This window comes from Anomalospiza imberbis, chromosome 4 (genome assembly GCF_031753505.1).
Source record: "Anomalospiza imberbis isolate Cuckoo-Finch-1a 21T00152 chromosome 4, ASM3175350v1, whole genome shotgun sequence".
Taxonomy (NCBI): Eukaryota; Metazoa; Chordata; class Aves; order Passeriformes; family Viduidae; genus Anomalospiza; species Anomalospiza imberbis.
In genome coordinates this window covers 70,361,350-70,379,209 of record NC_089684.1, presented here as the reverse complement: position 1 = coordinate 70,379,209, position 17,860 = coordinate 70,361,350, and the positions used below count along the sequence as shown (strand labels likewise).

Genomic DNA, 17,860 nt, shown 5'->3' with positions numbered 1-17,860 from the left:
AGAATTACACAAAAATCTTGATTTTGTATGTCAAACCTGAAGTCATCCAAAATTCCAGTAATTCTTTCCTTGCTTTTTCTATTCCTGTAAGACACCATAATTTTAAATATTGGATAATTTGAGTCTGCAGCTCGAAGGTTTCCCTAAGACACCAGCTCTTTTTGGAGATAGACTGATGTCACTGCAGCTCATTTGCTTAATTAGTGATTTACAGAAAGATCTCTCTAGGAGAAAGGGGGAACTTTTCAAATGAAAAGCTCCAAGTGCAGAATCAAGAGACCATCCCCAATGACTGTTTACTCCCATCTTGTACATAATTTTGGGCCACACTATATCAATCAGCAGCTGTGACTGATGCCATTACACTTCCTAAATAAAAAGTGAACTCTGCAAGGGGCCAAGCACAACTGCCCTGAGTTTCTCCTAACAGGAGGATGTTGCTTTTGCAGAATCGTGCTGGGATGAGAAGCCAGCACACAGAATAAACACACAAATCCCGATGCTGCTGCACAGCCCTGGAGGAGTTTTCCCCTTATTTCAGCACTTTGTTTTTATCGCTGCAGCCTTCCTTCCCCCAAGCACTTGGCTTTTGCTGACCGCTGCACCCCGGCACACAAATCCTCCTCCAAAGAGGTGCTCGGGTACCACGGAGCACGGGGAGAGGGTTTGCACAGATGTGCACGTTGCAAGGAACAATAATTCATGCAAATCCCTGCTCCAAGCAAATTCCACAGCAGTGCATCTTATCGTAAGCCAAACAAAAAGCAGGAATACGCTGGAGAACGGCAAACCCGCGTTCAAGGAATTTGCTCTTGTTGCAGCTTGAATTTCCCCCTCTCCTTCCAACAACTCTCTGCCAACACCAAAAACCAAGCAGCCATTAACTGAACCCATTAATCAGAAGTGAAAACCCAAACTGGGAGAGGAAGCAAAGCCTCTGTCACAGTAGACATTTGGGAGTCACTGTGGTGACTCCTAAAGGGGTGAAGACCCTCTTTGCTTCAGGAAGAGGAGGCAGAGACCAGCAGGGACCATCTCACCCTCCTGATGATGCCTCCAAGCACGGCAGAAACAACCTAGCAAAGCAAGAATTCAGGTATAAAAGCAGCACAAAATCTACTTATACATCCATTTAACTCTGCTCACATTTGTATTTTCTCCTCCGAGTGTGTACAACAGTTTACTGCTTTTAAATCAGGGATTTTCCTCTGTTTCATCCATCAAGAATTGAGCACTCTCTTGCCACATTTGGAGATAGACCAGCTTTCCACAGAAACTCAAGATGATGAAAATAAATGAATAAAATGTATCTTTAGTTCGAGTTTTCTTCTTTTTTTTTCTGAGATTGCAAGTTAGAACCTGAATTCCAACCCAACCACTGGGTTTCAGCAGAACAAAAAAATCCCTGTGCTGAGTGCTCTCAAATAAGAGTCATGTCCCTTCCAACTCCACACCAACAGAGACCTTATTATCCTTTGGGGGAGGAAGTCAGATTTTTTTCCACTTAGTTACGTTCCCAGGTAGTTCTTAAATAAGATTTCCCTTCCATCTGTGTTTAAAGGGACACTTTAGCACAAGTTACTGCTTGGCCATAGTGCCATGGTTGTGTACTGAACCCCAAAATAGAGCAATGGCCACTGGCCAGCACCATTTTATTTCAAGGACAGCACAAATGAGAAGATGCCAAAATTAAGAGCACCTCTTCCTACCTTAATTATCATCGGTCAATCGTCCACCTGCACGTCATTAGGAGCCCATAAAGGTTCTTCCAGTGCTGCCCCCTGGAAACAAACAAACAAAGAAAGCTTTTAGAACCAAGGAGTTCAAATACAGCAACATCTTAGGGAAACAGCATTTTTACTGCTGCCAGCAAGGCAATTCCACTTCATTTTACCAGATGCAAAATGCACTTTTTTATTATTGCTCAAGCTATGGACACACTTGAAAAAATGAAAATAACTTTTAAGTACAGAAAGCAAAATTGGGAGTTTCCAGGGTTAAAAGTGCTTTTGGGAAGAGGTGGCAGGAGGGAATTGCAAGGCAGCAGCAGCACTTACAGATGAAGGGACTCTGATATTCCCAGCTTGGCCTGATAGATGCACTGCTTTTGGGTAAAAGCAAATAAAGTTTAGGAGGGTCCAGAGCCAGAGGAAATAGATAATTTCTGTTGTAGTAAGGGCCCTTCTGAGGCTGTGTTTCCCCAGAAAGAAGTAGTTTGGGCATTGGGAAAAGCAGTTCTGTGTGTTCATTTACTCCCATCCCAAGGGAAGGGGACAGAAAGCCACATGGAGGTCACCAGGATTTCTGGTGGCCACATACCCGTGGGACAGACACCAGCAACTTCCCCAAGCCCAAACCTCTCTGGATACAGACTCTGGCTGTAGGATCAAGTGTGATCCTATAAGGAACAGGCTGGAGACCTGTTTGTGATGTTCTCACACTTGCACAAACCACCTCCCTCCTCACCCAAACCCTTGGGTTTGGGTTCCTGGCTCCATCAGCACAGCCACACCACAAGGGCTCATGGCTCACCTGCCATGTCCGCACTGCTCCTGGCTGCTCCCCACTTTTACAGGACCAGCCAAGTTGTCTCCACTCCCTGCATCTCAGTTCCCCTTCCCAAAATATTTTTTACCCACATCAGCTTTGAGGCAGCAGCAGGGCTCCTTGCAGGAGTCTGCAGAGCCAACCCCCAGCTAATCCCATTTTCTGGGCTGCTGCTATAAAGCACAGAATTAGAGACCTGAGGCACTTGTAGATTTCGAGTTGAATACATTTAAACCAAATTAATTTTTTTTTTTTTCCTATTGACATCTTTCCTGCCCAGCCTTGGGCAGGATGCGACCCAGCCATCTGCTCCGTCGGTGCCAGGAGCTGTGGAGCTCAGACATAATCCCTGGGTGATCTCCTCATTGTTTTTCATCCTGCTCAAGTGTTGACTCGAGCACTTGTTCAATTAGACAAGCCTCAGCACTGCAATCAGATGGGCGCACGGGGCTGATTTTCTACCTCCACGGAGAAGCAAAAATCTGATTTAGTCGAGTGTGATAGAACTGGGAGCTTCAAAGCAACGAGACCGGGAGATCATGTCTGCTCTCAAGTCTGCCAGAATTGCTGCTTAACCCGAGCAGACCACCAGCAACTTCCATTGTAAGAGAAGCTGCGAGACAGAGCAGATTAAAGACATTGGATCTGCCAGGGAGGAGGAGAGCTGGGTGAATTTCCTGATACTTCTTTTTTGAGGGAACTGGAGAACAGCTGAGGCTCTAAATGAGTGACCCCAGATGTGCCAGACTCGTTGGTATTCCCACATACCACTTGCATTTTCTTCCTTATGATCCAGCGTTTCCCAACACCTCCCAGGAGAGCTGCTGTCCCGGGACAGAGGGGTCTGAGCGCTACAAGAATTCAGTCCAGCCTTCAGCCTGTCCTCTCCTCCCTGTGCAGAGGGGGTGAAGCCCTGCCATCCTTTGGTTAGCTCCATGCATTTAAACAAAGCAGTAAATTCTACGGGACCGAGTCTGGAAGTTGGCATAAGCAAATGTGCTGTCAATATTTTCATGGCCAATTTATTCCCTCATTCACAAGGCTGACAGATTCCAAGCACAGCTCTGGATGGTGCTAAGTGCAGGAAAATCACAGAGTTATGGAATGGTTTGGGTCAGATCATCTCTGGAGATGATCAAGTCCAGTGTTGCTGCCATGGGCAGGGACACCTTCCACTACCCCAGGTTGCTCCAAACCTGTCCAACCTGGTTTTGGACATTTCCAGGGATGGGAAGTCCACAATCTCTCTGGGTAACCTGCGCCAGGGCCTCATCACCCCCACAGCCAAGGATTTCTTCCTAATATCCCATTTAAATCTGCTCTCCCATAGCTCAAGCTCATTCCCCCTCATCCCACCACTCCATGCTCTTGTCCAAAGTCCCTCTCCAGCTCTGGAGGTCTGCTCCCCTGCTGCTACTATCACCATCCCAGAGTTCAAAGGGAATCAGCAACGAAGCCGAGTTTTCCCAAAACTTGGGTGCTTACAGCTCCTGGCAACACAAGGACAGCACCTCCTGAAAAAGGAGTGTACACTGGGAGGTAACAAAAACCAGCAAGGGCAAAGGCACAAGGAACACAAGAGAGCTCATAAATGTCAGTGGCACGTGTGTGAACGGGGTGTAGAGCCGGCTGTGCCTTCAGATGGCTGTAAAGATGGATCAGTGGCAGGAGCAGAGGGGAATTTGGGATGCGTGACTTGCAGTGACTCACAGCCCCCATTCCTTGTGACAGGTACGGAGCACAGCGAGGCAGGCACTGGAGTATGGCAGAGTAGAAACATCTCATGTTGTACACACTCACAGGAGTGTCTTACATCCACATCTGTTCTTAGAAATTACTCACTGGCCTCAGAAACCAGTTTCTGTGCAGAGAGGAAGTGTGACTGCCAAGGAGCAAGCACGGCACGGGGCTGAGAGCATCCCACATTTGGCTCCTGCAGCCCCACACAATCCTTTCCACTCCTCTGCCTTTTCCTGACCCCACGGCACCACGATGTGCCAGCAGTGTAATCCTCTTGCCAGATAATCCTCCCAAAAAGCTGCATCTGGAGGATCTGGTGCCATCAGCTGAGTGTGGAAAGCCAACCCTGCAATCCACTGACCTCGGGAATACCATAATAATTCATAATTATTATTTGTATACCGTTTGTATGTATTTGGATGAAAGCAATTTAACCTGCTGTTACACCACACCAATGGTAAGGAAGACATGCTAGATATAGGAAGGAACCTCCATTTTCTACCATGAAAATTCAATTTTCTAATTCTGGCAGCACTGGGAAATCCAACACTGACCTGATCCAGGTATCTCTGACAATTCTGTTACACAAAGCTGCTTTAGAAAGAGACTCCAGTTATGAAAAAGACCACTGGACTCAGAGTCAAGTGTCTTCCAGGATGGTTAGAATCATGGAATATCCTGAGCTGGAAGGGACCCAGCAGAATCATTGAGTCCAACTCCTAGCCCTGTGCAGAACACCCCAAGGATCCCACCCTGTGCCTGAGAGCATTGTCCAAAAACTTCTCAAACTCAGACAGGCTTGGTGCTGTGACCAGCTTGTCCTGGTTTTGGCTGGGAGAGAGTTAATTTTTGGGACAATTTTCTTCCCAGTAGCTGGTACAGTGCTTGTGATTTAGGATGGGATATTGGTTAGCTCCGTGCATTTAAACAAAGCAGTAAATTTTACGGGACTGAGTCTGGAAGTTGGCAAAAGCAAATGTGCTGTCAATATTTTCATGGTCAATTTATTCCTTCATTCACGAGGCTGACAGATTCCAAGCACAGCTCTGGATGGTGCTAAGTGCAGGAAAATCACAGAATTTCACAGGTGATGGAGACCATGACAGATTAATAGGAACAAGATGATCTTTAAGATCCCTTCCAACCCAAGCCAGTTTGGGATTCTATGGAAAAAAATCACCTATTTCTTTTATTAAAATGAGGACTACAAGGTTACAATCTGAGAAGGGTTTTTTGGAAGAACCCTGCTGAGAAAGTGCTCTGGGAATTCAGATGACGACAGCAGTTCTGTTATTCGGGAATATTAATGGTATAAAACGTTTACACACAAAAATCCACAAGATCAGGGGTTGGCAAAGGTGGCCTGCAGCTCCAGAGTCCTCCATCCCTTATTAAAATAATTAAAACAACAGGAAGGCAGGTATTATTTGTTGGCTAGACAGCCCCAAATCCCACCGCCTGTTAATCCACCTGAAACCCAAGTGTATCAAGGCAAATTAAAGCTGCCTTTAATCCATGCAAATCTCAGCCCAGGAATCCTTTATTCTCTTACCTCCTGCCACGAGTTTAGCCCTGCCCTGCACCCCATTCACACTGCCAGAGCAAAACAACACAAACCTCGATATTTTAGTAATAAAAAGAAGGAATTTTTGGACCTTTCACACATTTTGGGATGGATGCAGCTTTGTGCTTCATTGGCTGGGTGAGACCAAACCCTGTTCCACCTGTGCTTGGTTTAATCATATGTATCGACACACATAAATTAGGGCAATTTGTGCATAAATTAGGCAGCATCATTATGCTAATTGGGCTGGTATGATTGTGCTGAGAGTGTTTGCAATCTGCCACAGTCCTCTGGGACAGCGCTGCGAGGGAGCTGCTGCCTCTGAAAAGGCTGGAGCTCCTCTGGGATCCTGCTGGGGCAGGCACAGCCCCACAGCAGCCCAAAACAAGAGGAGAAGGGGTGAGGAGAGCTGGTGTGATCCTCTGGAATGCTGGTTTCTGTCCTCTATTTCCTAAATATCACATCCTAAACTCCCTCTGATGCACGAACAGGTGAGTTATAGGTGGCTGCAGAGAGAGGCTGCTGGAAAAACAAGCCCCTGAGGTGTGTGTAAACCAAATAAAGAGCAGGAGACCCAAATCCCTTGCACTTTGCTGTATCAAATTTATGCGAAGAAACAAGTCATCCTCACAAAAAGCAGAGCCATTCCACTGTACCTCTTCCAATTCCACCTGCATTGCAACAGAGGTAGGAATGGTTGCTGGGATTGGGGAGGTATCACAAGAGTAACCTGATGATCCCTGCCCTAAAAGAAAAAACAAAACAAAACAAAACAAAAAAACCTAAATCTTCCCAATTGAATGAGTAAAGATAAGGGAGGAACAAAAAAACTGCAAAGTGACTGCTTCTCTTTCTGGAATTGTAGACTATCCAGAGCTGGGGGGAACCAAAAGGATCACTGAGTTCAACTCCTGGCCCTGCACAGGACACCCCAAGAATCACAGCAGAGAGATGGTTAAATCATTAAATCACCATACACAGGCAGGTCTACCTGGAGTAGGTAACTATCAAGGGATTTTTATTAAGAGCTTCAGGGGCTTTTACCAAAACATCGATTTCTTTAGCTGTCCCACAAGTATCCTGCAGCCTGCAGGGCTGTGGTTGGTGTCCCTGTCCAGAGAATTGCTCTGCTGCTGCTGGTGATGCTCCACATCTCCCTCCTCCTTAAGGATACCAGGTGATGCTCCCAAAGTCATCCAGTTTTCCTTCTAAAACTGGTCACTAATTTACCAAATGGGACCATTATGCTGAAAAATCCTCCCTGTGGGGCTTGAGTTCTCTCCCTTCAGAGGGAATTCAAGCTTGGTTTATTCTCCAGGATCCAGCCAGGAGTTTTTCCTCCGACAGACGTGCTGGCACTTTGCCTGGCTAAAAAACATACAGCAGAAGAGCAGCAAGCATTAAGCTACTACTACTAGAAGTGTTAAAAAAAAATCAACTTTGAGCAAACCATCTGGTAACACTCACTGTGCCACAGGTGAGAGCAAACACAATACGCTCTGTACAGCACCAAAAAATCATCACTGCTCAGAGAATAAGGGTGTGAAACACCAAACCAGCCCAGGGGAGACCTGGAACAAGTTGTCCAGAGAAGCTGAGGCTGCCCCATCCCTGTAAGTGTCCAAGGACAGGCTGGACAGGGCTTGGAGCAGCCTGGGATAGTGGAAGGTGTCCCAGCCCATGGCAGGGGGTAGAACTGGATGATCTTCAATACAGGTGGAAGGATGAAACACTGAAAGGGCAGAGGCACATGGGAACTGGGAGATGCTCCATAGCCAGCTGGAGCAGGGAGCAGAACTGAGCTGTTTCAGCTGCAGGGACAAAGGAATTAGTGAGATGCAAAGGGGAAAAGTCTGTAGCCAGCTTCCTTCTGCTCTTCTGCTGCTCCCCTTGAGCATGAGCAGCTGGAGGGTGGCTTTTCCCCCATCTATAAGCAGAACCTTCTCTAAGTAGTTTAGCAGTGAAAGCAAACTCATCTCTCCCTCCCTATGATGGAATATGGATACTGGCATGGGCCAACATCAGCATCCTTACACCCAGTAATTCCCAAGCCTCTCTGAACACCCACCATCTTATCAAAACAACAGCTTTAAAACCTCTTCTCTGCACTCTTTGGTGATAATTAGTTTTAGTCTGTCACCGGCAGATCAGTTTAGGATTGCAGCTAAGCCAAAGGGATATGAAAAGGTTTTGTGCAAAGCCTCTCCACACCAAATCAAGTTCAAAAAAGGGAAAGACAAAACACGAGCTGGCTGCACCAGCAGCTCCAACAGTTCCTGCTGCTCTGAAGGGAACACAGCAAGATTTAATAAACAAGCTCAATAAAGTTATTCTTCCCTGTTTTATTTCCCCTTAAAGCATCAGCCCAATTTGGTTTTGTTTCCATCACAAACAGCTCCTTTAATCGTTCCTGACGGGAGCACAACGCGGGGCCCCGGCGCGCGAAGCCTCCCCCAGCCCCTGCCAGCTCCCAGTTAATGGAGCTGCTCTGCCTCACCACAGCAATTCCTGTAATTCAAGTCTGGCAAACAATTCCTAGGCTGAAAATGGGACAGCATCCAGTCGTTATCTCCTTTCTTGTAGAAAAAGAACTAAAAAAAAAAAAAAATCCAGCGTTATTTACTCTACCTGCCTGTTTGCCGTGCTGGCAGTGCCACCACGCAGGTGTGACAGCAACAAACGCTGGCAGCTCTCGCAGTTTTGCCTGTTGATGTCTCTCCTTTCATCCCAGCAAACAGCCTGTCAGAGCTAAAGGAGCAGCTGAGAGCAAGGAAAGCATCCGGCTGTCTCCTGACAGCTGAGCAAGCCAGCAGTTTTCAGGAGGAAAAGCTTTCCTGCGCTTCTAAACCATGGCAACTCCTTCCAGAGCTGATCTTAAAAGTCTTTTCCAACCTTAATGATTCTGTAATTCTAGTATTCTGTAATTCTAATCTAATTAATTTTGGTCCTGGTCCTTCCATGTAGCCTCACTGGTGTTTCTAACCTCATTCATCTGTACCAATCCACCCTAGGATTTCCACCTCCAAAAAGAAGTATTAACAACCAAAAACCCATCAGTTTTCTTACAGACACATTAATTGTGGACCAATCCCACCCCGGTGCAGACACCAAGCCCTGGCCAAGCACAGGAACTGTGCACAAATGGAGGTGGAAGGCTTTTGTTTGAATGGTTTCGCTCCCCAGGACACACCTGATAAGAGCCTGCAGCAACGCCACACCCCGAGATAAACCCGGGCTGAGTCTCCCAAAGCCAGCTCTGCATCCCGGGCAAGGGCTGGGAAACAAACACCCAAAGAAAACACTCTGTGTGTAACAGGGCCATTTCCCTTGGCAAACCTCTCTGCTTTCCTTTCCTCGCCCTCTCTGTGCGCACGGAGAAACCATTCCCTGGCATTTTCCGAGCTACAGTCTAGGTCAGCTCCCGGGGATGGGATGCAGGGTTGATGCCTGAACCTGGAGCAGGAGCACCCCAAGATCTCCAGGTGCCTGTAAAATTTAGACCTTGCTGGCTTTTAGGTTGAAATGTGCAAAGCTGTTTGAAAAGAGGCATCCTTTACAAATTTAAGTGATGCAGCTGGGAAGGAAAGGAATCCCAGGATGCAGAGGTGGCCACTGGCCTTAAGAACCAGCCTCTGGGAAGCCAGTGGATGCACCACTGAACGTGAGAGGCTTTCATGAGTGAAGATCCGACAGTCAGACACTGGCATACAGAATCATGGAATGGTTTGGGTTGGAAGAGATATCAAAGATCATCCAGTTCCACCCCTTGCCATGGGCAGGGACACTTCCCACTATCCCAGGTTGCTCCACAGCTTCTCTGGGCAGCCTGTGCCAGGGCCTCAGCACCCTCAGAGTAAAGTACCTTTCCCCAGTATCCAGTCTAAACCTACTCTGTGTCAGTGTAAAGATCATTCCCCCTGTGCTGTCACTCCAGGCCCTTGCCCGAAGTCCCTCTCCAGCTCTCCTGGAGCCTCTTTAGGCACTGGAAGGTGCTGGAAGATCTCCCCTGAGCCTTCACTTCAACGGGCTGACCAACCCCAGCTCTCCCAGCCTGTTTCCATAGGAACCCCGGGCCGTATGGATGCAAGCAGATACACAAACAAGCTGTGACCCTACCTGAGCACACCTTGGGAGGGCACCTTGGTCTTCCCGAGCTCTCACCGGGGCCACCGGAGCTGCCCAACGTATCCCACGCAGGGCAATGTGCAGCCCAGTCACTGAGGTCTCATTTCTAAGCAAAACATTTGCAATCTTTCTATTCCTCTTCCTCTTTTGACTTCCTTAATGAATAAACAAAAGTATGAAGGGGGAAAAAACCCACTCGCACGACCAGTTGTCCTCTGCACAGCCCGGGGTCTGCCGGGAGCAGCTGGGAAGGAGGAATGGACACGAGGTTTTGAGCAGTGCACTGGGGGCAGAACCTCACAAAATGCTTCAAGGACAACTTCTGCTGATGGCTCAGGGCTGGTTTCATTTTTGGGAAGGTGTCTTAATCTGACCCACTCCATGAACAGGGCAGGTGGGACACACACCAAGAGTTTGCAAGAGGCTGTGCTGTGTCCTGTGCATTTTGGGGGTGAATGAATACAGTGGAACAGGCTGTCCAGAGAAGCTGTGGCTGCCCCTGGATCCCTGAAAGTGTCCAAGGCCAGGGGGGACAGGGCTTGGAGCAACCTGGGATAGTGGAAGGTTGCTGCTCATGCCAGGGTGTTGGAACAAGATGGTCTTCAAGGTCCTTCCAACCCAAACCATTCCAGGATTTTATGATTTGTGCTTCCCTAAAAGTTTTGGGAAAAAAAATCCCATATCCCATTGTGCATTTTGCTTGCCAAATGTCAAATTCAAGAATTTTCACGTCTTACCAAGGGACACAAGTGTTGTCCCTAACCCACATCCCACCCGTGTTGCCACACCCTGCTCTGCTCACCAGTGCAAATCACTGCGACGGAAACATCCTTGCTTCTGCTGGGAGAGGTTTCAGTTGGGTTTTCCTGCCCATCATTCCACCAGATCCCAGCCCACAGCCTGCCAAGCCCCAGGCAGAGATTTTTCCACTTGAAAGCAAAGAGGATCTGGTTTTAAGACAGATCCACATAATGCAAGAGTCAAGTGGTGGTTTTGGCTGGGATTTTTGTGCGTGAAGGAGCTGGGACAGGGATGGGAACAGGGAGTGACCATTCAGGAAGCAATCCAAGGATCAAGCTCCTGCAAGTTATAGCACTGGACAGCAACAGGATATTCTTCATTCCTCCCACAGATGGATTTCTGAGCTGTGGATTTAAATACAGCATCGTTGTAGCCAGGATATTGTGCCTCCCTCCTTCGGGACACAAGATCAGAGTTACAGCAGCTCAAAAAGCATTGCCTCCTTTCTGCCTGGCATTGACACCTGGGTTCCTCCGAACCCTTTGTGGTGGCCCCTCTCTGAGGGCCAGGTGTCTGCATCTCCAGATCTGTTATCAGTGCTGATCAGGACACCCCGTTACACACCTACGCACCCCTGCGCACCTCAACCCCATCCTGCTCCAGCTGAACCTCAAACAAACCCTCAGCAGATGATGATAGTGCAGAGTAAGACTTTTAACAAAGCTAAAAATAAAAAATACCAAAAATAAAAAATACCAAAAAACCAGAGCAGCAGAGACCAAATGAAAATGGGTTTCACTTCTGCCACTGCCACTGCACCACTTGAGTGTGTTCATGAAAGAGCTTCATCACCAGGCCTGACCATCAGGCTCCAAATTCATTGTCAAAGTAAAGTTTGTGAATAAACCCACTCAATTTTTACAGAATCATATAATTATTTAGGTTGGAAAAAGCCTCTAAGAACATCAAGTTCATTCCCCCAGCACTGCAAGGCCACCACTAAACCATGTCCCCAAGTGCCACATCCACATGGCTTTTAAATCCCTCCAGGGATGGGGACTCCACCATGGCCCTGGGCAGCTGTGCCAGGGCTGGACAACCCTTTTCTGTGAAGAACTTTTCCCAATATTCAACCTAAACCTGGACACAACTCTCTCCACACATGACAGGGGTGTCCAGAGAGGGAAGGGATGGAGACTCTGCAGGACCAGGCTGCTCTCTGCTGTGGATTGCTCAGCACTTTGCACCAAACAATAATGCTGGCTCTGTAGTAGCTTTTAGGCTGGATGAAATTCAGAGCTTTGACAATCTCCCTGCCCCACAAACACCACTGAAGTCCTTGGGGACTCTGCAGACATAAAGGATCAGGAGAACTGTGGCACAAACCCTCATGTACATGAGGTCTGGAAGAACTAAGGGTGTCGATACAATACAAAGGGGCTACAGGACAAATTCCTGGAGGTGCAGCCCTGGAGGAGCCACCTCCTGGTCTACTCCACCCAGATTCCCAAAACCAGCAAGAGATCCCGGACTTGATTTTTTCCCTGCCAGAGGTTTTGATGTCTCTTTTGGGGGGATACAGTGGACAGCAGGACTAAACCTGCAGGACTCATCACGCCAGCAGCGGGATCCTTCCAACTCTGCACGGGGAGACCTACCACGGGAATTCTGTCATCTTTGGACATACTGGAGATGGAAAGGGGAGCCAAAAGTCATGGATGAGACCTCCTCATGGATGGAAAAGCTGTGACAGAGCTGTGGTGGCAGGTGTTGTGTGCAGCTGTGGAGCTTCCCTTTAATCCATCACGGTGATCTCCTGCAGGCTTCAGGCCACCACAGGTCTTAGTTCCCTTTGGGGGTTTCAGTTTTGTTTCACCAATAAAGACCCTACTCCAACAATAAATTTTTTGCTTTTCTGGAAGTCTGCCCATAGCTCTGTAGTCTTTGTTTAAAATATAAAATGTTGCTTTTAAAAGTTTTTTTTTTTTTAATTAAATTATTTAAACCCACACATTTTTGGTTCAAATTTGCTCTGGTCCTTCCCTCAAGTTAAGGCCAAGTGTCCAGCCAGGACTCTGCCTTCCCACACAGATATTCTGTCCTACCTTAGCTACCAGGCCTTGTTTGAGATTATTAATTACCTAAACTTTAAAAAAAAAACAATTAACAGTGAAGGTGCCAAGTACTCAGACCCCCAACAACCCAGGATCACAGAATGGTTTGGGTTGGAAGGGACCTTAAAGACTATCCCAGCTGTCACAGAGTCCAGGATGGCATCAGAAGATCCTGCATGACAGGTCCACCCTACCAGGAGCAGCAGCTGGAATATGCCAGGCTACAAGGAGACATCTAAATCTAACTCTTGAGGTACACAGCTGCTCCTCCAAAAATCCTGGATGCTTCACAAGCCTGAAGAAAAACAAAGAAATCCATCTGCCACCTCTTAGGGAAGGTACACGCTCCAGGTAGGGCAGTATCCTGGGAAAAAGGAGGTTAATTTTCCTTTTCTTTTCCCACTATTGCCCTGCAGCAAGAACAAACCCAAATGGTTTTGCCCTAATTTATGCCTGTTTTCCTTACGATCCTAAACCTCCTCTATTCAAAGGAAGGTTTTGCTGCAGAAACTTTTACAGATGGTAAAATAATAACAATCAGTGAGCAGGCAGGGTCGCACTCTGCATCCATGTAAATCAACAGCAAAGCTTCCAGCATTTCCAGGGGACAGGTTTTGCCACAGCTCCAGCTGGGGCTAAGTGCACCTGTGTTCCCACAATACCACAACAAACCAAACTGGAGATGATCACTTCTCTGTCTCCTGACACCCGAAGCTCTTTTTTGCCTTCTAATAAACGAGATAATGATTTTTGAAGTGAGTTTGCCCCTGATCTGAACGGCTGCTTCTCCAGTGCTGTTGATATTCACAATGAACTGGAATTTTTCTCTCTGGATGCTGTTTATTCTCGTTGAATTTAGTTAGGAAAGTGCCATAAACTGAGAACAAGTAAACAGAATTGAAGTGCCAAGAAACTACGGGTATCAAATAGTTGGCCTCAAAGAGGAGGAATTTCTGGGATGAATAAAGGTAAAAAATGTGCTCTGAGGGAGATCCCCACTTCCACACAGTGGGGAAGCAGATGGGGAGGAAAGGACCTTCTTGAGCTGTGCAGAAATGTCCTGGATCATCCCAAATGCCACTCTGCAGCCATAAAAGCTTTCCAGGGGAATGAGTGGGTGATGGACACAGACATCCGAAGCTGTTGTTTTCCATTTAAACAGGAGAGGGAGGGTGCCTTGGAAACCCTACGTGCTCCTAAGGAGTTAAAAGGTAGTTCTGGAGCCTGGCACAATTAACATTCTGGCAGAGTCTATTTAAATTGCAGGGAAAGTTGAGCTTGTCCAACTGGATAGTCCGACTGCAGGTTCCCCCAAACAGGGCTTTGATTCTCCAACACAACACCCAAAATCCTCTCTGGCTTACATAAAACACATGTGGAATCACGCTCCCTGTTGCACAACACAGCTCCAGGGAGAATTCCAGGTGTATAAGTATAAACTGGAGGTCATTGCTCTGCGAGGGCTGAGGATTTCTCTGGCAACAGAGGGGAGGGCAGGCTGGTCCTGGTGGCAAAGCTGCCTTGAGAGCTACTGACAGCAGCAGCACCTCCCAAGGCCAGGGCAGGGGGGGGTTCACTCAAGCACAGCAGTCAATGACAAAAAATATGAGCAAATATCTGAAAAAAGCCCTAAATGGAAGTAGTTTTTGTGATCCAAACAACCCAACCCAATAGGATTCTTACTATTTCTGCATCCTTGCATTCCCCATGCTGCTCTAGCACTCCCAAAAATCACCACTGCCTCGACATCTTTTCTGTTCTCAGATCCACTGCTCTGTCAGCCTGGTTTTAAAATATGCTGCCAGGCTGAAATAAAACCTGACTGTGCTTTTCTCAGCCTGCAAAGGGCAGGTCAGCACGGGGAGGGGAGATCTCCCTGCAGCAAAAGGCGTTAGAGAATCATGGAATGGCTTGGGATGGAAGGCACCTGAAAGATCATCTCATTCCAAACCCCTGCCATGGGCAGGGACACTTTCCACTAGCCCAGGTTGCTCCAAGCCTCATCCAACCTGGCCTTGAACACTCCCAGGGATGGAGCAGCCACAGCTTCTGAGGGCAGCTTGTGCCAGGGCCTCACAGTAGAGAATTTTCATTTAAAATAGAATCTAAATCTCTCCTCCTCTATTTTAAAACCATCCCCCTCTTTGTGCTATCACTATCTGCCTGTATAAAAAAATCACTCTCCCCCTTTAAGCCCCTTTAAGTCCTAGTATGCCACATCCCCTGTGCAGAGAGCATGGAGCTCCCAGAGATTCTGGAGGGGGTGACACCCCACCCCGTCCCTTCTCCACAGAGCAAGGCTGCAGTTCAAAGCTGGCTTTATTGGACTGAGTCTAGAAAGAATGAATGGGATCCAGGATAAGAAAATTACTGAGCTCTGCTAGAGATCAGAGATCCCAGATTAGAACCACAGAATGTCCTGAGTTGGAAGGGACCCTGAAGGATTACTGAGTCCAACTCCTCCAACAGGTAAAAATGACTGTGCAAAACTGCCTGCACGTGGGCAGCTCTGCACACCCCCAAACCCAGCAGAGCAGGCAGCACTCCTGAGCTCACACAGACACATTTTGGAGCTTTGTCCCACACACTCATTCTGAAAGCAACTGCTGATTGACAGGGGCCAGCTCAATGGACTTGCAGGAAGGCCAGGGGAGGAAAGGGCTGAGCACAGGGCTCAGCTTCCCTTCTGACAGCAGAAAGCAGCACACACCAGCCATGCTGCACAAAAGCTTTTGTTTTACATCTCAAAATCAAGCCACCATCCTGCTCCGGGACTGACAACTGCCCGTGCAAGCGGCGGGGCTGAAACCCAAACCGTGCAAAAACCCAGACTTCGTGGGGCTTGACTCCTGAAAAATTCTTTTCTTCTTCTTTTTTTAAAGAAATGAAGCAAAGAACATTGCAGCTCAAAGCAAATGCCAGAAGGAAAAGCCTCCCCTGGCTGCTGCTGTTGGAGGTCAAAACCCAGTAAGTGACATTTAGTGAGGCTGGATGGGGCTCGTCCTCATCACCCCAGTGAGCTCCCCAACCTCGGTGCTGCTTTCAGAGCATCACCGAACGGTTTGGGTCGGAAGGGACCTCAAAGATCCTCCAATTCCAACCCCCTGCCATGGGCAGGGACTCTGTTTTGGAGAGGAACAGCCTCCCTGAGCCGGGCTGTGCAGTTTCCAGTAGCAACTGTGCCTAATCCAGCCCCGAGACAAAACTGCCGGCGCTCATTCATACCCACGGCACGTGCTGGGCAGACTCTGGGCATGGCCACAACTACTGCATGGGGGATTTCTTTCCCTCAGTTTAAGCTCATTTTAAGATCATTTTTTTAAATAAAATAAGCACATTTAAGTAAGTTTTTTTTTTTTTTTTTTTTTTTTACAAATATAAAATTTTAATAGATGAGGTTGGGATCGGGTTGTGTAAGCTTTTTCCTCTGCACGTTCATAGTACAAAAAACCATTTATTCAGTGCTTTATTTTCACAGTGTTGAAGAAATCAACAAAAAAAAGAAGCTGTTTTGGTGGAGAAATTCTTGACTTTTAAAAGAAGAATTATAAGAAAGAAGATACAAGTCATATTGAAGAGGATTAAATTAGTAGTTGCTCTGCCCTGTATTCAAGTCACAGCACCAAAAAGATGTCTAATTATGAAAATAATGCTGGGATCACGTCACCTCTTAGGTACTGACAGCAAGGAATGTAAAGATTGAAGCAAAATAAAAAAAAAATTTCTATGAAAGTTTCAGAAGAGGCAAGTCACCAGATACATGGACTAATGAACCAGGAAGAAATGTCACGGAGTTGCTAATGCATCTTTTTGGTAACTTCTTCAAAAAATTTCCTTTTCTAATTCTAATTTGAGGTATGTGGTAGGTGCAAAAACACAAATATTTGTCTCTTTTTCTCTTTGGGCATATTTAGCTACCAGCACCGGGTGAGGAAGGGGACTTTGAGCAGCTTTCCAGCATCTCCAAGGGAATCAGGGAGAAAGGAGAGCCCGGCTCTTACAGGATGGGAGGACAGAAGGTGATGAGCAGAAGATGAATTGAGATGTTCAAGGTGCAGGGAGAAGCTTTTCCACCACGAGCTCAGTCAAGCTGGGTGCCCAGAGGTTGGCCAATTTCCATCCCTGGAGGTTTTCAAGAAGGATAAAGCCCCGGGCACAATCACAGAATCAAAAAGGTTAGAAAAACCCTCCAAGACTACAGAGTCCAACCATTCCCCCAGCACTGCCAAGGCCACCACGAAATCATGTCCCCAAGTGCCACATCCACATGTCTTTTAAATCCTTCCAGGGATGGGGACTCCACCAGTGCCTTGGGCAGCTGTGCCAGGGCTGGACAGCCTTTTCCATTCAAAAATATCCAATTTAAGCCTCCCCTGGCCCAGCCTGAGGCCATTCCCTCTCCTATCCCCGATCCCTGGGAGCAGAGCCTGACCCCGCTGGCTGCCCCCTCCTGTCAGGGAGTTGTGGAGAGCCAGAAGGTCCCTGCAAACACAGAGAAACCTGGAATTATCTTATTCTGTATAAAAATGTGTGTAAAAAGGAACAGAGGCCCAAATACCTTGTTTGAGAGATAGCCCAACACCATGATGTTAAAAACCATGTAGAAAACAACCTCAAGCCCGCATTTTCCTTGTCACCCCTTCCTGAATTTCCCCTCCACATTCCAACAGTGCCTGCCCTTGGCCTCCCCAGCCAGCCTGGAGAGATGTTATTCTTCTCACAAAAAAAAAAAAAAAAAAAAAACAAACCCAAAAAAACCCCAAAAAAACCAAGAAAAAGAAAAACCCCTCGATTATTTATGCTGCTCTTTGAACAACACAAGCTATTGTCAGGGAGTGTTTTACAGCTCTGAATGTCACATTGAGAGTCTGGTCATGCCAGGAGAAAAGCCTGCCACTGCCATGTCCAGGCATAAATCCCTTTATTCAAGAAACCCTGAGCCCAGAGCTGGGTAAAACCTAAAAGGAAGCTGGTGGGTGTGACAGCTGCATTTTGTACAATGACATAAAAAGGAACAGGCAAAGCTGCT

General features: G+C 47.3%; 1 protein-coding gene across 2 annotated transcripts in view; it reads right to left on the bottom strand.

Moving 5' to 3' along the window:
* The window catches only part of PTPRA (protein tyrosine phosphatase receptor type A), a 115,428-nt gene that overhangs the window by 56,481 nt on the left and 41,087 nt on the right, over positions 1-17,860 (bottom strand). For both annotated transcript variants that reach the window (XM_068189048.1, XM_068189047.1), the window contains exon 3: positions 1,710-1,781. Coding sequence is in view for 1 of the 2 variants with exons in the window: in XM_068189047.1 (XP_068045148.1) it covers positions 1,710-1,721 (12 nt within the window). In the remaining variant the exon portion in view is untranslated. The remainder of the gene's footprint in view (positions 1-1,709; positions 1,782-17,860) is intronic.